Raw genomic sequence first — 20,638 nt, 5'->3', positions numbered from 1 at the left:
AGAAAGCTATTGTAATGTGGCTGAAAACTAAAGAACGGTATCTCAAAATTCAATGTACTTATAAACTATTGTCTAAAAGATAAGTACTCATTCATCATTCATTATTCTCATTATTCGTCTTGAAAGTCTGCATAAATTAGTATTTAAGCATGCAAATGCCACCAAATATTCTGGCAATTCTACAATTCTACCACCAAAAATTCTTATATATTAGTGCTCTCAAAAAACATAATAATTTTATAAGTGAGCAAGGTAAATGAATCCCCGGCAAAACAATCATTAAGCTTATTAAGTGCAACATATATGCATGTTTCATTGTTGATAGATATCAGCATATATATATCTAAAATAATAGAATTAAGATACTCACCTTTGATGAAGCACTTGGCAAATCTCATACTTCATGTTGTCTGGCAACATTGGCTATTAACAAAAAATCCGGAGAAAACCCGAATGAAAATAATATCCGAAATAAGAGTCACTCAGTTAAAGGTATACAATGGATCAAGTTGAGTAAAACATTGATGAATAAAATTGTTATCAATCCTTGAAGAAAGAAATATTTTGGGTGGCAAGTGCAATGTTACAAAGTGATGTCACAATAATTATTCAAATGAATGCGTGTCATAAATAAATAAAAAGTGATACAACAATGTTATTCTAGTCATTCTTATGCCTCAATGTTATTCTTGTGTGCTGTGAATATTTGGAGCTGAGGGTATGTAGTTTGTAGATATCATGAACATGCTTAGACTCCCTCTATATGAAGACCTATCAAGCACTTGGTATGGCTAGTTGTAGATCTCATAACCTTAAGCAGACATGGAGACTTAAACCCTAGCTAAACTCTACATAGACTATTTCCATATTTAAAATTCTGCCTCAACTTTGTCGATCTGTAAATAAAAGTTAATAGTATTGTTCAACATTATATATACAAAATACATATGCCTAATCATAGAAATGTGACAATGGATGGCAACTTGAAGCTTTACTCTAACCTCATTAAACTGTTACAATGCGTAACCAAGGCGTGCTGTCCGTGCACATACAACAAAACATTTATTAATCCAAAATTTTGTATTCTTGAACACGTTTATAAACAATGTACTAATAGTTTTAATACATGCCTAAAACCACAACAGCTAATATTCACACCTACATATATTTGGTATACACAGAGTGCTTATTCCCAGGTATATCTCGACATACATTCTCATTGCTCCACTGCTTCCACCAACCGACCAATGCATATTCAAAGCTCATAGGAAACGAGCAACCAAAAAGGATTCACAGTTCAGTCTGCAAAATAATGCACAGATACCAGATAACCCCAGACATCTAGTCTTGACAATATAAAAGTCACCATGAGCTCCCTGCCAACAAAGAATTGCTACTGGCGGAGCTTCCAATAATACAAGGTACATCACGAACCAGAAGCTTAATACAAGGAGACCCAATAGATTCCAAAACCTCAAGACATTCTTGCAAATCTAAATCGCTTGCTAACATCACCCATTCTTTTTCATCATCCAAGAATTTCAGCTGAAATGTCCCAGTTAGCAGTTTGAACCTTTTCCCAACTTCCTCAAACAAATGGACACACCCTGTGCGGGGCTCAAATTTGAACCTCACAGTATCGTCCCTATAAGTAGCCTTAACAGTGACTGCATGTCCACCATCGCAGATGACTTTCCTTTTCGAATAGTTCTGCACAAATTTTGGGGAGCTTGATGCACTGCCATTCATTGTTGAACCTGAGCCATTAGATGAATCCGTCATGCCAGAAGATGTTGGATGATTATGTTCACCATAATCACCATCCCTTTCGGTGTCCATCTCATTAACCGCTGCCATAGAGCTTGAACTTCGAGATGTGACATGGCAATCAGAACTCTCAAGACTCAAACCCCATCTGTTGCATCCATCCTTTGTGAAAGAAGGCTTCGGGTTATCTTTGGAACATGTCCACAATCTACTTTCATGGTTAACAGACAGCAATGCTACAGATTCTAAAGCAGAACATGTATAGTTGTCGGTATAATTGATTAGACGGACATCATCATCTTCATCTTTGCATGTCTTGGGTACAAGCACATGCCCCTCGGACTCCAGCTTAAGTGCATCCACACAAACCTCAGGGGCTCCTATATTCAAGGAAGATCTTTCAACCTTGACATGAGAGGAAAGGACTGGTGACATTACATTCAAGGGTGCTGAACCCAAGTCTCTGGCAGTATCAGTTTTATGATGAGACATGCTGTTCACCTCCATATCCTGGACCATTGTGAGACCTCCAGTGATAGAATCAAACTTCAATCCGGCTTCTACTCCTTGCACAGAATCAATAACAGTTTGTATCTTCCTTAATGACCGGTTCACTTTTTTTATCTTGCGAGACGGCCATCTTGATATCCCATGCTGTCTGCATATCCTTTTCAGAGTAGTGGGGCAAACTGCAAATTCAACATATACAGCGTCAATTGCCTTTGAAGTCTCATCTTCTAGACCTACCATGCAATTCCTATTAATTGGAAAAATACAGCTTTATATTGTTATTGAAGTTCACTAGTAAGAAAGGAAACTGTATATCCATCTCACTTCATCATCCTAAAAGATCACACAACTAAACAATATTGTTATTCTCTAAGAACTACATAGAAGCTCTTTAAGACGATATAAAACACAACTAGATGATCAAATTGTTTCAAAAAACAAATTTGGGTTTCTCTTGGAATAGGTGAGCCTCCTCATGGAACAGTTTGAACTTTGAAGTATCAGAATTAACAGAAAAACAAAGGTAGATGGCCTCACCCCCAATGCTTTTTGCAGCATCCTTAAGACTCCCTGAGAAGTACTGCTGAAGAGTGTTTAAGCTGATATTCTTTTCCACTGCACTTCGTTTTTTATCCAGCTGCCTCTTCTACAATAGAAGTTAATGGGTCAAAGCTTCCAAGTAGAAACAGCTAAGAAATGATAAAGAAAAAAATGTTATTTCCATCAAAAGGATAAAAATAATCATATTCCCAAAATATCAGGAGCTCCCAAAACAGTATACATCCCTAATATAGTAAATTAGCAATATATGGGCAATTCTCTGCAAGTTTATGTTGACCAATCTTTTGACTTCCTAAAAGATAAGATCAATCACATACGATACCCCAAAATCCAATAGAAAATTCCAATATATAGTACGGATATTTGATATATTTCACCATCGCATATTATTCAGTAACCTGCATGTATCACTATAGAAATCTTCTACAAGTAAAACCGGAATGAAAATAGGTTGGAACTTGGAAGTAACTAGAACCCCTAACAATAGGTTGGAAGCAAATACAACATTTCAAATAATAGAAAAATTTTCTAATATTTTTTTTAAAATTAAAGACATTTACACATCCTAAAGCTTGGCCATGTCCAAGACACTCCCAGCCAAATTTCACCTTTGCAGACAAATCTCAACAACATTAAGAGGGAGCATCCCTATGCGGCTATGCCTCGAGCATGTTTATATGACTTACTAATCATGCAAAGGAAAAGGAGGATGTGTGTGACGGCACTACCTGCATCTTAAGTGCTATTAAACAGAAATTTATCAATACTATAAAAAGGTGGGCTTCATTCCCTAAACAGACAACATATGTGGTATACTGCCAGAATGTTTTTACAGAAAAAAAAAATAAAATAAAAATGTAGATGCTCAATGTGTCCAGCGACCAAGTTACATGCACTAACTTGTAGAAAACTGCAGTTTTCGAAGGAATTGTAGAACAGTATGGTACCTTTGTTTTATGCATTAAAATTTCTTAAAGTGGAAGTTGGTTTGAGTGCTTGAAATATTTCATAGAATTCATCCATAAAAAAAGTAGTGCTTGACATAAATTTAGTACCTGCTGATGTGGAACAGTGGGCTCCCTTTCGTCAATTTCAGGATTATGAATATGCAAGGCCAAATTTTCACTTGAATCCAATTCATTATCTAATAATTGAAGCTGTTGAGTTTTCTCATGCATAAGTGTTGAGATTGATCCTCTCCCTTCCTGAATACCTTTACTGTCTTCAGTTCCAAATAATTCTGCCTCTGAAACAGTTCTCAAACTCTTACAAATCCTCTGCATAGTTCTTGAGAGATTGTCTAATAAAAGTTGTTGCTCTGAACTTCCTGTACAGTTAATAGGTAAGAAAAATTCTAATATATAATCCTCAGCGCCAGTGTAGGTGCTTCTTATCCTAATCGCCACAGCAGCAGTAAGACCGAATCTTCGTGCGTGCTGCACAAGAGGATACTCTCTCATATCATAATCCTTTACATCAGGATAGAAAAAGGGGTGATTAGATTCAAGGGCCTTTCCAGCAATACCTTGCCCTATCTTTAGGCAATGTTCAGCACATGCATGCACAAACTCTTGCATGCTTTTGTCATTGACATAACATGCTGCTTCGTCAATACATAGTATACTTTCGTCATTGGACTTATCATTACCTTCTCTTACACACACTCTTGTATATCCAACATTGTTTGTATTGACATAGCCAGATGGGATCCATGTTAAGGCCAATGGCAACCTATGTGCATGACAGACGGCTCTTAGAACGTCAACAATCTCAGCTAAGGCAGCTTTATGGTTATTTGAGAGGCACTGCTAAGTACAAAATGAAAACCAGGTTAGCTCAAACCATAGTAAAACATCCTTGTATGCAACTTCCGACCGTTAGATCTAAAATGAATCCAACAAAAGAATAGACGAATACCTGTTCATGTGCTCGAGGAGCTGCAGTCGTCCTTAAGTTGACAGCCTTGCAATAACAAATTTTAGGACAAATTAGTACAGTTTATGTAGTGATATACATATGAATTGCTATAACAAAAGAAGTGAAAATGTAGAGTATACAACTTTGACGTTAATTGAAAACACGTTTGGAGGTAACTAACCTGAAGAACACGACAAACATTTTCCATCTCCGGATCAAAATTAGATTTCTCCTTCATAGTAACTAATTCCAGCACAGCACAACATGCTGCCTCTTGAGATCCAAAAATTGGCAAGGCAATCGAACCACGGATTTCATGGTCAACTGCATGCTGTACACGCAAGTACTCACTCTTACTGTAATAGACAACATTTGAAGTCCATTCCGGCATTTTAGAGATAAACACTCGTCCCGGAAGCCCAAGAAAACAGTCAGGAGCTTCTGCTGCAGAGAAAGTGAAGGCTCTCGAGATTTCACGATATCCAGCCAGCATTTCGTCTAGGAGAAAAGGTTGTTCAGATGTGCTTAGAATAACCTTATCCCCATGCTTAATAGGCATCCAAACTTGCACGAGAATTCCCCCACCAGACGACTCTTTGAACAAAGACAGTGCTTTAAGCATCTTTTCAGCGAGTGAATATCCAATATGTCTTGGAATAGTATCAGTAGTATTAGAAACAATGGAAGTAGTCACTGGAGAATTACTTCCAAATTCATTTCCTCTACCAGAATCAAACATAAAGCCAGTTTCAGCTTCTGTTTGTTCAAATACCATCTCCTCATCAACGCCATCGAATGAACCTCTTTCTCTTTCATTTAACAAAACATTAGCTTGCGGTGTAAAATTCATCATAGGAGAATAAGAAAAGGTATTATAAGACATGGGCTGAACAGGCGACGGAAACGGTATAAATTGGTCTGAAGAAGAAGAAGAAGAAGAAGAAGAGGACTTGCTGCAAAGTCCTAGAAAAGTTTCAAAATTAAGTAACTCCGAAAGATTGTTAAATGGATCCTCCACAATGGATTTCACACGTCCTCCATCCATTTTAACTCACTCTATAGTCTATACTCTATACTCTATACTCTATACTGAGAAACACCTTTCAATGTCAAAGTTGCTCCCTAACATCCCACCTTTTGCATCATATATATAACACCTCAAAACCTCCCTCCTTATACAAACTAGTGACATCAGAGAGTACAGAACCACCCTTCCTTCTGAATCATTAACAAAAAGCCAATAAACAACTTTAATCCATTGAACCAAGTAATTGAAAACAAAAGTATTCATTCACAAAGAAGTTTGTATATACATGTCTTGGAAACACTAACAGACTGCACGTAAAAACCAATACCAATCTTAAAAAGTTTAAATTTTGGGTAAGCCCAAGCATAGTTTGTGATAATTCATTGTAAGGATTGGCAGTGAGTTCCAAAAGTGTCTAAATATAGCTATAAAAAAAAAGAAAAAAAAAAAGCTGGCAAGACACAAGTGAAAAAAGTTACTAACCTTGGGCTTTAGCAAATTCTAGCTGTTGCAAACTGAGACTGCAGTTTTGGAGTTTTGTGGGAGCCTTAAAAGATGAATACGCAGAGAGAAAAGAAAGCTGAAGACAGTTTTTTTTTTTTTGGTTTAGCTTTGAAAGCCAGCACAAGAGTGTTGCTGTGTTGAGAAGGAGATCAGATTCTAACCGTTGGACGATGGCTGTGTCACGAATCTTGATGTAGTTTCATCCACTTGGCTACTTGTCTACTATATATATATATCCTACTTTTGTGTTTAGGTTTGAGAGATTCTCCAAAAGTCAATACTGTCACTTTTACTTCATTTCTAATTGTCTTTAGATTTGAGATATTTGGGTATGAGCTATGCTGCCGAACTATGAACAATCACTCAGTTAATAGTCTAATTGTAATATGAACAAATAATAGTTAATAGTCTAATTGTAATATGAACAAATAATGTTCATAGCTTATGACTAAGAACAATCATTGTTCATAGTTCAATTGTGGTATGAACAAAAAATATTCATAGTTCATAGTACGTACAGTATGGACTATGAACACTCATTGTTTATAGCTACCAAACTATGAACAATTATTGTTCATAGTCCAATTGTAATATAAACAAATAATGTTCATAACTTATGACTATGAACAATCATTATTCATAGTTCAATTGTGATATGAACAAATAATATTCGTAGCTCATGACTATGAACATTGATTGTTCGTAGTACGTATAGTATGTACTATGAACACTCATTGTTCATAAAATAGAGAGTTTGGATTATAAATGTTAGATTTGTGAGCATAATACCAAATAAATGTTAAAAACTCTATCAAATTTGATTTAACTTTGGAGATGGCTCGAAACAAGTCTACTGAAATAATCGAACTCAAGCATTTCAAATTTGACATTCATAATCTAACATTCATAATCCAAACCATCTATTTTCTTAACATTCTCACATTTAGTATACATAAGAGTAGCATTACAATCAAGAATTCGTTTCGTAATCTCATTACTGTCATTAGTACTGATTAGACAAGTCATCATCATACAAGGAGGAACCAACGCAGGTATATTCACAATAATTTTAGATATTCCAAACTCTTAGGATTAAATCAAAAAATTACAGGTAAATTTTTCTTCCATTAACCAACGCAGATTTCCTCACCAATTACTGTCATGCAAAGTCGAAAGCCCAAAGGCTTTATAACTTCAGTTGATAGACGTTAGAAACACAATCTTTTCGCCCGTCGCCCCATCTTTTCTTCTTTGCCAAAAATAAAAAAGGAACCCTTATAATTTCACATATTTGTTTCTTTTCGTATCTATAAAAAAAATCCCAAAATTATTGTTCTCAACTGACTCAGATAAGGTTTATCGTTTTCTTTATTTATTTTGATTTAAAAAGCTGGTCAATTGAGAAGAATCGGATAATAAGGGGTTTTGGTTTTCTCTCTCGTGATTTTATTTTATTTTCTAAACCGATTCTAACCAAAATAAAAGGGTAAAAGTGGGCGGGTGATTTTAATTCAAATGTTGGGTTCGTGAGCCATTAAAACCAGGATTTTGGTGTTGTGGGTGATTTAAAAAAAAACAGTCCCACAGAGTTATTTTAACGCAAAATTGGGCTTTCTTTTGGACTTATATAATTATGTCAAAAGGCCACCGATCAATTTGTTGATAATATTACAAATTTATCCTTCACAAACATAAATCTAAATAAATCGAAACTGCCAACATGGATGTTGCAACATCTGCAAACATCACACTTGACGCCGAATTCTTTTAACACAAATAATGAATGTTTATTGGCTTTAGAAAATAAATATCATTATAAATAACTATAACTGCACAAAAACAACATAAAAACAATAAAAAAGATAGCTATCTTAGATCATATTGTTTAGAAGTAATAACATTAATTTATTTATAAAACTACTATAAATTTCAATTAAATAACATACAAATGCTATCATCGCAAACACTACCGTCAAACCATATTTATTTTCTAAAACTAGTGGTAATAATTGGGCAAATCTAGATAGATTTCAACCATCACCCTCTCAATTCTACACTAATAAAAAAAAAAAAAAAAAATGACATAGTCAACCAACAAAGTGACATGGCACTCCGCCGATCTCTCGCGCCCGTTATGGATGCGGAGTTGGAACTAAAGTCCAGGTTCAAAGCCCATGATTAAAAGTTGCTTGTTGGTTAATACCCGGGCCCATAACCAAAGCCCGACCCATTTGCTCCTTAATGGATTGTTCAGTTCTTCAGTCCCAGTTGCAGAAGTGTTGATTTCGAGGAGGGAGCTGGGAGAGAATGGTGAGTGGTTTTGCAATACTAGTAGCAGCGTTTCTGGCTCTTGCTTATACACTAGGAAGTAAGCTGGCACTAGTTTCATTCCTCATTCTTTTCTGCATCGCGTTTGCAAGAGCAGATGGTACTAACTCCTGCTTTCTCTAATAATTCATTCTCTTTTCTTTCTTTCTTTCTTTCTTTTGTAGTAAAAATTGATTCTTTTTGTAGGGGATTTCACTTTACTATCAAAAGGAAAACCCAAGCGTAAAGACATTGAAGATAAGGTCAATACTCATTTCATTTGCTTTTTCAATTACTAATTTCATTTGCTTCTAACATTAGTTTTTTTTTTCTATTTTTTATTTCTTCGAATAAGGTTTTCTGGATTACGGGCGCCAGTCGCGGAATCGGTAAGCCATTCAATTACCACTTTCATTAGAGAAATTAAAATGCTGTTTGCATAGATAGCCATGTTCATTATTTGATTCTTTAAGAGACCATAAGAATGGTGTGTGTATGTTGACATTATAATGTTACGTATTCGTATTTGACATGGTTGCTTTTTAGTTCATACATGTAACAAGTAGTATATTTACCTAGGCGTACAGTTTTGGTGACATTATTATCATAGTTTTGGTGACATTTTTGGCTTCTATATCGTTTCTTCTTTTACGCTCACTATCACTTTATCTCTTCTGTATTTCATTATATTTAGTTAATTAAGAAAATATGTATATAGGAAAATGGCACACAATATTACAATCTTCTTCTTCAAAACTGTGTGGAATATTTCACTCACTTTTTTTTTTTCTGTACAAGAACAGTGCTCCAATTTATGATTTGAACCTCATTACTAAGATATTAATAAACAAAAACAATTATTACGGCGTGAGACTTTGTCAGTTACTCTTTTTTTTCCGGAAGGTAGGTAAGGTTCTTGCAGAGCAACTCTCTTGTTTAGGCGCCAAGCTCGTAATATCTGCACGTAATCAAGCCGAATTGGAGGGCGTCAAGGCAAAACTTGTTGGTATGTGTTTCTACCATAATCATATTGTTTATGAAAGTTAGAGATCCTATTCAGTTTAACTGCTTTTTTCTGAATAGTGAAATGAGAAGTAGTTTTCTTTTTTGTTGACCAATATTTTCTTTAATGTTTTGATTGGTACAATTTGCAATTAATTCATGATAAAATCATTGGTACAATTGGTTGAATTTGTCTGGAAATTTAGTGAAATTTGCTTTTATTTTTAAGCCTTATTTTCAAATGCCTGTGAGTTAATCCTGTTAGGTGTAGTTGAAGTACTATTTTTTTTTTTTTTTTTTTTTCGTTTTTGAAGTACAGAAAATTTGTGTGTTGATCTATGAGTCAAGTCATTTACAAAAGTTTCATCTGATACTTTTAAGAGTTTGACTAAGATTTAATTGGTTTTGTGTCGAACTTTGACTCTCTAATATTGAGCTGTGTTGTGCTTTATGCACTGTTACTTTTTGAAGTGGCCAGTGTTTGCACTATACACACATATAGTTTGACGGTTTGACCTCTTAAACTTTTAAAGATGGAAGGAATCTCTGTTTTGAAACTGCAAAGCATGTATTCACAATTTATAATATCCAAAGTTTCAAAGAGAACATTGATCATTTTACTAATATTTTCTTCTGCGTAGTTGTCTAGTCACAAGTGTTAAGGTCACATTAGTGTCTTCATCAATTCTTCAGTGTTTGGGCCTGCGTTGACTTATCAATCAATTAGAATAAACTGGGTGTGCACTCAAACTACATGTATGAAAACATCTGTGGATGCCAAGTTTAGGTTGGAGATTTTGCCACGCTTTTCTTCCTGCATTGGTTACTTTTTGTTTCTCAGCTCAGAATATCTAAGTTAGACTATTACCATCATTCCGTTCTTCTTTTTCATTCTTATCTGTTGCTAGCCTTGGTTTCTTGGCACAGGTAAACATGCATCAGAAGTTAGGATTCTACCTATGGATTTGGCATCTGGTGAAGAATCTCTCAGGGAAGCCGTGCAGAGAGCGGAGTCATTTTTTCCTGATGCAGGTGTCGATTATATGATCCACAATGCAGCCTATGAACGGCCAGTAAGTGGCAGTTATACTTCTAACTTTTGAGTTAGCAATCTGCAAGTTGCACTTATATCTAAAACACATTTATGTACCGAGTAAGTGAGTATATATAAAAACTTTTCAAAAGACAGAGGAGAAGCATTTTGCTACTTTGGTGCTCGGTGCATCAGTTGTAAGTCTTGTAGGGTGATGTATTCTAAAGAATGAATTGAATTTTATTGATAAAGAAAAATAATAATAAATAAGACAAAGGAGAAGAAAAAAAGAAAAGAAACTATAAACGAAGATTCTGAAAACTTTTAAAAAGACAGAGGATAAGCAAAAAACAACAGAAACTATAAATGAAGATCTGATTTTCTTTGAAGTGGTTAGATACCTCATAACAAGTATAATAGTGGAGAATGTGATAACCATGTTGGTCTCTGTATCAGCTGATACGATCGTTAACTAAGTGGATGGGAGTGCTTTTTTCATTCTCTCAGGCGGAATCTGCAGCCCACTTTTACTTTTTGGCCATGTTTGGTTTGGGACCTTAAATTTAAGGAAAGTTTCCAAAAAGTGAGAATGACGGATGAAGGAGAGAAATGGGGAGAGATAGGTACACACTACTAGATGTAGGAGGATATATAGGAAAACAACTTCCCTACGTCTAAAAAAAGCTAAGTTACATTGACACGACACGTCCATATCCGACACGGCGAAATATCAAAAACTAAGGTATATCACACACAATATGTGTCCGTGTGTGTCCGATACGGACACGTGGATACGTATCCGACACAAATTATTTTTGAATATGGTGTGTCCATGTAACATGGAAAAAAAGGAAGTTGCTTTCCCTTTCCCCCCTCCTACAAATTAGGAGATCAGTCGTACCTCTTCATCTTTTCTTTCCTTCACCAACAATTCTCTCCTCCTTTCCTGCTAACTTTTGTGGAATATGAACTCTCCAGATGGACACTGCCATAGTATATGCTAACCTCTAGTTATCAAAATATTACCAAGGGTTAACATGAAAGTTTTTCACATTTTTTTTTGGGGTCAACTATCAGAGTTCGGGTTTAGCTTATTTTTTGGTCCACTCAAGCTTGGTCATGTAACTATATGAGCTAGCCTTAACATATTGTGTAGCTCGTTTTAAAAATGACCCGAGCTTGAGCATATTGAAGCTAGGCTCCTTAAGCTCGAATTCCAGCCCTATTTCTCCCTCTTCTTCAAATGGCCAAAACTTGTCCCTTGTTACCTGTGGAAGAGAGTAAACGGAGTTCCATAGTTTGATAGTTTGCTGACTAAAAAATTGACCTTTTCCTCAAAAGGAGTGACTAGAAAATTAACATTATATTTTCCTCATTGTGAAATAATGTTGTTCAAATGATTGATTTAACCCCTTTTCTCTTGGTATGTCGAGACCTGAAGCCTTCTTTATATGTACTTTCCTATTGAATCTTATCATATACAACTTTAAGTACAAGTAAATTTCTTTCAAGAACTTTATGTTCAGATGGGATTCTGATGTAGATTAAACTGGCGGAAGCTTCAGTTTATTACAATCTACTCTTGAATTAAACAAACAAAACACAACTCTTTTATTGAATCTCAGTATCTCACAAATCATAAACATCAACTCTCTGAGGAACCCTAATTACAACCCATTATTTATACTAATAACAATAAAACAAAACCAATTAAAACAAGACACGTGGCAAATAATAACTAAAGCAACTGAACTAGTGGATCCTAATTGCACACATGATCCAACATGCACAAGGCCCATGGGCTTGACTCAAGCTATAGGCGCCTGCCTGTAGAATGTAGAGGGACATAGGCGCACGCCTATGCCTTCACCACAACTAGTTAATATGTCCTCATGCTCTCCATCATTCTCCCTAGGTTGAAAGAACTTGACCTCAAGATTGATAATATGTGCAAAATATGCTTAAAGAAGTATGTCACCCCCTTAGGTTGTGGAAAATTCGACCTCGGATTTTTCCCAAATAACTGCTCACAAGAACAATAATGCACCACACGATCATCTGCGAATCAGCACATCACCACCCAGTTTTGAGAAAAAATTGTCCACGAGTTTTTACCCTTGTAGCAACTTTTGGGGTTAAAACGCAGCATGTCAAAACATCTATATCTCTCACGACAAGTTTCATAACAAAAAATATAACATATGGGCAAGGTTGCAAAATCACCATACGCAAAGCGATGCAAGAAGGTATAAAGCCACCAACATGATTTTTTCACTTTGTGTAAATACTACCACATCCCAAAACAGAAAATACGCAAACCTCCAATTGTAACTTTAGATGCACAAAACTAAAGAACTTTGTATACTGAATATCAAAATTCTCCCAAACCGGATCAACATACTTAACAAAAAGATTCTCAGATAAAGAGGGAGTAGTGACACAAAATTCAGATTCATCCGGCTCCGTATGCATCAAATATTGGTGGATTATCTAAAAACTATCATGTTCCTCCTCTCAAGCATCAAAAATAGGAGGGGAATCCCAATCAACACAGCCTAACTTCATATTACATCTGTCGCCAACAAATAAATCCTCACTAGAAGAAGAAACAAACAAACTTATCTAAACAAAAATCTGAATGCACCGAAGAAGGAGAAGGAGGTTGATGCACCTCGTTGTTTGCCCTAGCAAGACATCATTTTGTTGTTGAACAGTAGTAGAGGGTTGAACAGGAGCAGTAACCGAAAGAGGGAGAGTGTGTACCGGCACCGTAATAGGCATACTCTCTTTACCAACGCCTTGCTTTAATTCCAGAGTGTAGCTTGACACAAGTGCATAACCTAGATTAGGATTAGGCACATCCCAGTCAATTGGAGTGCTAGTGCCCCATCCTTCATCCCAATCATCTTTATAAAATTGAAGCAATTCTAATTCTGTCATGCCTGTATTCTCAGTCGACATAACTCTGTAAAGATTAAAGGAGTTGAAGTTTATGATTTGTATTCTCAGTTCTTGACCTAAATCTACTCTTGAATTAAATAAACAAAAGACAACTTTTTTATTGAATCTCACAAATCATAAACTTCAACTCTCTGAGGAACCCTAATTATAGCCCATTATTTATACTAATAACAATAAAGCAAAACCAATTAAAACAAGACACGTGGCAAATAATAACTAAAGCAACTAAACTAGTGGATCCTAATTGTACACACAATCCAAGTTGGATCGTCCAACATGCACACGACCCATGGGCTTGACTCGAGGTATAAGCACTTGCCAGTGCCTATAGAATGTAGAGGGAACATAGGTGCACCCCTATGAAGCACGGGCACTCCTCTAGGGGAACGTATCCGTGTTGGACACGTATCGGACACCGACATGTGTCCTATACTTGATTTGGAGTGTCGGATTTATTAATTAATGGGTTAGTTAGACTTACCCGCATTACTAGTTGCAATGGTCATGATTCTTCATATGAAAAAAAAAATCATCTTGTAGTTGTTGGATCTTGCAAGTGGGGGGGGGGGGTTATCACTAATATTTTTGAAAATGGGGGTAACACTAATTGCATTTAATGGGGTAACTATTAATTTTAGGGGGTAACCCTTTATTTTAATTTTTAAAATTTTAAAATACTTAAAAGAAGATGCGACTTGTAGGGGTGTGCATGGGTACACTTCTAACCGAACCGGAACCATTTATAGCGGTACTTCTACATTTTATTCTTATTAAAGAAAAAAAGTGATTAAAATATGGGTTAAAAGAAGATTTGATTTTGATATATATAATTTAGTGTTATATTACACTAAATAAAAACAAACAAACATTATTATTATATATAGTATTATTTATATAGTCTATATTTGTAAATATATATAACATTTAGCATAATAGGTGTGTTTTAAATTTCATTAAATATGTGTATTATAAATATTAATAATAATATTTACGTGTCTCTTGAAATAAGAAAAATGATATTAACTAATGGAACCGACAATGCATGATATATATTAGATAACTAATACGCAATGCTTGAATGATTTATTCTATATATGCCAAGTCCTTTAAAATATATATATTTTGAATTTAAGACCATTACAAAAATCTTGACAAGTGTTAATTGTTGTTTATAACCCGATAAGGAACTTTTAATGGGTATGGGTCGGGTTTTCAAAATATAAAAAACCGACATTAAAAATAGACCCCGAGAACCGAAACCGATTGCATTATTGGACATGTATATTGTTGTTTTATATAATATTTTAAATCTTACGAGTTGGACATGTTCAAAACTAGTGTTCATATTTTGATTAAAAAATATATATATATTTTTTATATATATATCCATGATTTTTTTAACGTATCTGTGTCCACTTTTTTGAATTATGTCGTGTCTGCGTGTGTGTGTCGTATCCAGGTCACGTGTCAGTGTCTATGCTTCATAGCCCGCGCTTATGACTTCACAACAACTAGTTAATACGTCCTGATTCCTTGCTTGTCCATGCATGATCGCATCTTTTGCTTTAGTTTTCTACTTTTCTCTCACAGTTGTAACTTTTTCTAGTATCGCTTTTGTATTTGTTTTTCCTTTTGTTGTATCTGAGTGGGATATCTTGTTGTATCCTACGAAGTTTGAATTTATGATCATATATATATACACACATCACATTAAAAAAAAAGAACTTTCTTTCAAGAACAAAAGACTTATTGGCCAGTAATATTGTTTGCTTCTGACTGTCCTTTCTGGTTTGGGTATTTTGTTTGCAGAAATCATCTGTGTTAGATGTGACAGAGGAAAGTCTGAAGGTATCAAACAAGATAAGTGATTAGTCAATGTATTTAAATGGTTAGATCCAGAATCTTTTGACTGTACAAATAACAGTCGTATCCTTGAATATATAAACAGTCATGGACAGGTTCTAACTCTCACATGTATAGCACTAAGTATTTATCAATCAAATAGAATTTTTCTTTCTTCATTCCCAACACAAACATAGCAAGGAAGAAGTAACTTACCTGTTTTTTTGCTGTGACTAGGCCACATTTGAAGTGAATGTCTTGGGGACAATTACTCTCACTAGGCTCTTGACACCTTGCATGTTGAGGAGGGGGAAAGGGCACTTTGTTGTGGTATGTTGACTAAATCCTATTTGTCATCTAATTTGGTCAGATGCAGTTGTTATTAAAACATGTCATTTAAATTTTCTTGTATTAACTGTGTTGGAGCAATATACTTTTGTTTTTGTTCTACTTCCTTGGAGATAACATAAATGGCCTTCAATCACATCATTATGAAACCATTTGATAGGACCCTATATCCGGATAGCAGTCACATATTCTTTAAGTGAACTCATTTCATGTGGCACTTATCAGGGGTTCAAGCCGTACGATTCATGATCTATCTTATGGAATGCTGTACCATCCATAGAAGACACTTTAAATGCTTGCAAATTTATGGTAGGCAAGATATGGCATTTGTCCACACAAATAGATTATTAATGACTGCTCACAGCACATTAGTTGGTCCAGAAGTTATTTTGATGGATAGCTGAAACTCTAAAACTCAAGGTTGCACAATTCACATGTATTTGCTTTCCCTTTTTCTTTTTTTGAAATCTTTTGTCATCCAAATTCAGATGAGCAGTGCTGCAGGGAAGACACCTGCACCAGGTCAGGCTGTATACTCCGCTTCGAAGTATGCTTTAAATGGATACTTTCATTCTTTGCGTTCCGAGGTAAAGTTTGTGAACTTCGCTCCTGCATTGGCGACTGCGTAACTTTCTTCTTAAATATAGTCAGTACTTTTGTGTTCATTTCCTAAGCTTCTTGATAAACAAAGCATCTTTACTGTCTGAAGGACTTCTGAATGTTGTAAAATATCTGTCAGTTGATGTGGATCTTAACATGGATTAGCTTTTTATTGATTGCAGTTATATCAGAAAGGTATTAAGGTTACCATTGTTTGCCCTGGGCCAATAGAGACGTCAAAGAATGTTGGAGCAAACTCATCTGTGCTGGTGGGTTCTTCTGGGTTGAGCATATCCTTGTTACTCTTTTAAGTCGTACAACAAGTCACAAGTTCTTTGGTAGAAAGTAACAGGCTTAAATATCCTTAACTTCTTGGATCCTTTTGTCTTTCGAGATTTTGATTCTAGTTTGTTCCTTCACAGAAGCGTGTCTCATCTGAAAGATGTGCAGAGCTAACAGTTGTTGCAGCTTCGCATGGGCTGAAGGAAGCTTGGATATCAGATCAGGTCAAGCTCATCCAGTTAGTTTTACCATTTACGTATTTTCTGTTTTCACTTTACGCATTATACACTATTTGGAATTGAGTGAGAGAGTGAATCGAAACCTACATAACCAAAACCAACATGAGAGCTCAATTTTTTCCAATATTCTGAGCGCCTACACAGACACACTAGTGGATATATGTCAATTAAGTAATTAACCAATTTGAGGGAAGTTTTTGTGTAGCAGTAACCTCCACAGAAACTCTAGCAGAGTTCAAACTTTTCTTGCGTGCCGTAAGCTCATCCATACACAAGGGTTCGCCTATCAATCTGGCTACATAACCAATCCCATAATTCCTTAGGCATGTTCTCCAGGAGGACGGCCCAAGTAGGGATAGATTGAATGCACTTTTTCTGGTTTTCAACCTCTACCGCCCATTGTCTAATAATTAGTATTCTACCTGCAATGAAGAGATCCCCTGCTTCCAACACTTGATGCTTGTCATCATCATTATTAAACTTGAAGTAAAATAAGTTTTTATCAGTTGAAATTTCAAAGTTTCCTTTAATGTTCCAAGCTTTTTGAAGAGTACTATTGACGAGCGGAAAAGATAATCTTTTGTCAATGAAAATCCCATCAAGAACTGCTTCCAACAGTTCAAGCCCTTATCAACAATGTCCTTTGGGTTTTCAGCCATCCCATCAGCCACTAGGGGATGAAAGAATTTATGATTGTAAAGACCGTAGAAGTGGTCTGTTTGAATAAAGCACTCCAAGAATAACATGGGGCCTTATCTGCAGTAGGAGCTGCACTCCTGTGATTAGAGGCAAGACCAGGATCAAAGTGACCCACCATAGGCTCAATTTGGCATGATAGATCAAGATGATGATGTTTGGAAATGGGAAAAAAATCTCAGATGCACAGGACATTCACAAGATAGTTACTATTAAAAGCAAAGGAAAGGAGATAAGGTTTACTCTAAACGAGCAGAAGATGAGAAATCTTCCCTCTTCTGTAACTTTACTTGGCTGAAACAATTATCATAGTAGATGTGTAGTGCACTTGGACTCCAAGATCCTGTACTGGCTGCAAAAGATTTGGTCATTTAACTAGCAACTGTCCCAACAAGGTTATATCAATATGGACAACAAAAACTACTAATACAACTGAAGGTCAAAATAATTGTGAGACAAATGAAGATGGTATTGCAGTGAAATGTTTCACTAGTGGTAGCTACAACTAATGATTAAGAGCCTTTGGCTCCAGCAGAGCTGCAGAAGTAGCTAATGTGGTTGAATCCCCTAGAGGGAATGGAAGAATGATAGTGGAAGTGTGAATTACCCAACAACAAGACGCTGCGGAATCAAACCAGAGTGATTCCCTGGTCTATCAATCTGTCTCAGTAACAACGTTCGAATTCAGATTAGAGGTGAGAGCGTTCAGGTTTCTAGAACTAACACAATAGTAGCTAGTGAGGTGGTGATTCCAGATGTATTAGAAACAAATGCTAAGCAAACTATAAACTATCCATTGCTTGTGCCTTTAATGTCTATAGTATTGATTCAGCACAAGTTACTCCGGAGGAAGATACAATAGAAGAAGGTGTAGACTCGATGGTCACATTATAATGGATTCAAGTTCCCCAATGAAGGTGAGTAGCAGTCGCAGTACTGAATGGGCAACGGTTGTGAGACCTAAGAGAGTGGCGACAAAGAAAATCTCAAGACTCTCACATGATCGAAAAATGTGGGCAACTTCATTCAAGAGTGGCGACAAAGAAAATCTCAAGACTCACATGATCGAAAAATGTGTCTTCATTCAAGAGCGAAAAGTTCAGATTACTCGACAATTATATTAAAGAGCTCTGGAACGACACTACAAGTAACATATGTTAAAATTTTCTGTGATTATGACAAAGGGAAGGCCATATGTAGATATATCTCCTGATCTAGAGAAGGAGTTGTCGAGTACAGGCATTGGGAGAAAGAAGAATCGAGTTTTTGAAGAAAGAAGAATTGAGTTTTTGGTTTTGTTTCCATAAATTAGGAAATGTGTAGTAATAACTTGCAACCATAATTTTTTGCAGGTGCCAACTAGAAAAGTTGATAAAACCTTTGGGTGATGATACCAGAGGTCTGGGGTTTGAACCCCACCAGCATCAAAGAGTTACTGATCTTGTTTAAAATCAGGCTTGCCAATCAAAAAAAAAAAACTTGCTACTGTTGTTGGTTTGAGTTTGGTCGGTTATGTATTCACTTTGAGTAGCTGTAATACTATGTATATCTTCAAGGTATAGATTGTTTGAGATTAGTGCTGACAAAAAGTTTTTGATGCTCTGAGTGAATAGAGGTAGGCGTCTGCCTGACTCTATAGTCTTTTAGGAAGAAAAATAATCCAATTTGGGTTTCACAAGTTACAGAAAGAATTGTAGCCTTGCATTTTCTTTGAAGAAAATGAATAGAACATTCTGAATACATAGTCGTTGTTCATAATTAATGCTTAATATTCCATTAATATTATCTAACTTTATTTTTTGAAATGGTTGTTGGGGTTAAGGCAGACCTAGTGCAAGATGAAAACTACAAAGCCTCCCTAAGAGTTGGATCATTAAAGGAGGCACACAATGACTACAATAGACATGAAGCCTCACATGCATGAGATTAATCACTACACATACCACAAGCAAGTATTCATAGAAAGTAGGTGTTTTATAAAGATTTTACTCAAGTAGGTGTCTCTTATATTCTTCTTTTTCCTTGCAGCCGGTTCTTATCATTATGTACTTGATTCAGTACATGCCGAGCATAGGCTATTGGATTATGGATAAGGTATCTGTCAACCCTTATTACTATGCATAAGACAATGTGGAAGTCCATGCATATCAATTTGTCGCACATGGTTGACAATGAACATGTGTCCTAAATTTGGTACCATTCAGATTATCAATTTATCTTGATTGTTCAAATTCCAGACCACCTCATGAATGTTTTTAATAATGTTAGCCTCATAATATATTTCTGTTTTACTGATAAATAAGGAAAGAAACCTTTCAAGGTCCTAGTCATGGTAACACTTAGGATGGCACAAAGTGAAAAACTGCACTGGTCCAGACTGCACCATTTTAAATGGGTGGATCAATCTACCTTCATAGTATGAGGACACTGATATTGTCGTGTCAAATAGTTCTCAGCTTCAACACAAGAAAAAATGAGTAGATTGGTAGAGAATGATGCTTCCTTTTTAGTGTAACTTCAACCAAAGTTTCTGGTGTTCTTTGTTTATTGCCCTTGTAGATCGGAGGGAATCGAGTGGAAGCTGCAGCACAGAAAGGCAACACTTATTCATGGAAGTTGCTGTTTGGGTACAAGAAAACACCGTAAACCTCCAATTTTGAAATTTTTGGCATCTGCCGTCTTGGAAGTTGCTACAAGGTGTACAGACATGAAAAATGATGTGCAGAGTCCTTGGCTTTAATCAGCTAACAGCACTCATTGAGTCATTTCAAGCACAAGCTGAATACTGGGTATATACACAATTGAAGATTAAATTTGAATTTAGTGATGATGTTATTTTGTTTATAAAAGTTATGTATGGTATACTAAAAGTTTGTACGAGTAAGTTTTGTATAAGTTGAAAATCATCATCAATTAAACTTAAACATTTTGGCTCTCTGTGTGGTATTTGTAGATCAGAAACAAGATAAGCATCCAATGTGCATTCTGGTTCGGCTTGTTCAAGCTGTTGTACATCACATGTGTGGATGTGAAGTGGTAAAT

General features: G+C 35.8%; 2 protein-coding genes across 6 annotated transcripts; one reads left to right on the top strand and one right to left on the bottom strand.

Annotated features, from left to right (window-relative positions):
* Nucleotides 1–1,043: 1,043 nt before the first annotated feature.
* On the bottom strand, nucleotides 1,044–6,588 carry LOC147506846 (protein NLP9-like). 2 transcript variants are annotated; one of them, XM_086558882.1, is made up of 6 exons: nucleotides 6,266–6,588; nucleotides 4,937–5,973; nucleotides 4,756–4,800; nucleotides 3,894–4,643; nucleotides 2,815–2,923; nucleotides 1,044–2,456 (listed from the first exon to the last, which is right to left on the bottom strand). In XM_086558882.1, exons 2-6 carry the CDS (start codon nucleotides 5,798–5,800, stop codon nucleotides 1,363–1,365), a joined length of 2,862 nt encoding a protein of 953 aa, XP_086415008.1. In that variant the 5' UTR covers nucleotides 5,801–5,973; nucleotides 6,266–6,588; the 3' UTR covers nucleotides 1,044–1,362. The 2 variants fall into 2 exon arrangements, with proteins under 2 accessions (XP_086415008.1, XP_086415006.1); XM_086558880.1 differs by having other exon boundaries at nucleotides 3,894–4,646; nucleotides 6,266–6,406.
* Nucleotides 6,589–8,545: 1,957 nt separating this feature from the next.
* On the top strand, nucleotides 8,546–20,531 carry LOC147506845 (NAD(P)-binding Rossmann-fold superfamily protein). 4 transcript variants are annotated; one of them, XR_015193994.1, is made up of 13 exons: nucleotides 8,546–8,714; nucleotides 8,801–8,856; nucleotides 8,949–8,982; nucleotides 9,501–9,599; nucleotides 10,523–10,668; nucleotides 15,399–15,437; nucleotides 15,669–15,761; nucleotides 16,268–16,366; nucleotides 16,562–16,648; nucleotides 16,802–16,885; nucleotides 19,423–19,544; nucleotides 19,625–19,690; nucleotides 20,156–20,531. XR_015193994.1 is itself a non-coding variant. In XM_086558878.1 (12 exons), exons 1-12 carry the CDS (start codon nucleotides 8,594–8,596, stop codon nucleotides 20,240–20,242), a joined length of 1,011 nt encoding a protein of 336 aa, XP_086415004.1. In that variant the 5' UTR covers nucleotides 8,547–8,593; the 3' UTR covers nucleotides 20,243–20,531. The 4 variants fall into 4 exon arrangements, 2 of the variants coding, with proteins under 2 accessions (XP_086415004.1, XP_086415005.1); XR_015193992.1 differs by having other exon boundaries at nucleotides 19,419–19,544; XM_086558878.1 differs by lacking the exon at nucleotides 19,423–19,544 and having other exon boundaries at nucleotides 8,547–8,714.
* The last annotated feature ends 107 nt before the right edge of the window (nucleotides 20,532–20,638 follow it).

The sequence above is a fragment of the Coptis chinensis genome, chromosome 4, assembly GCF_015680905.1.
Source record: "Coptis chinensis isolate HL-2020 chromosome 4, ASM1568090v1, whole genome shotgun sequence".
Lineage (NCBI taxonomy): Eukaryota > Viridiplantae > Streptophyta > Magnoliopsida > Ranunculales > Ranunculaceae > Coptis > Coptis chinensis.
This window is presented reverse-complemented; position numbering and strand designations above follow the sequence as displayed.

Bases quoted from the DNA above. Each gene is read 5' to 3' on its own strand.
- LOC147506846 (XM_086558880.1), bottom strand. From the start codon at position 5,800: ATGGATGGAGGACGTGTGAAATCCATTGTGGAGGATCCATTTAACAAT. The intron at 4,647-4,755 runs GTATTCGTCTAT...TTTTGTACTTAG, and splicing joins CTCCTCGAGCACATGAACAG to CAGTGCCTCTCAAATAACCA. The intron at 2,457-2,814 runs GTGAGGCCATCT...TTGAATTTGCAG, and splicing joins TGCTGCAAAAAGCATTGGGG to TTTGCCCCACTACTCTGAAA.
- LOC147506845 (XM_086558878.1), top strand. From the start codon at position 8,594: ATGGTGAGTGGTTTTGCAATACTAGTAGCAGCGTTTCTGGCTCTTGCT. The intron at 9,600-10,522 runs GTATGTGTTTCT...TTCTTGGCACAG, and splicing joins CGTCAAGGCAAAACTTGTTG to GTAAACATGCATCAGAAGTT. The intron at 15,438-15,668 runs GTATCAAACAAG...TGCTGTGACTAG, and splicing joins TGACAGAGGAAAGTCTGAAG to GCCACATTTGAAGTGAATGT.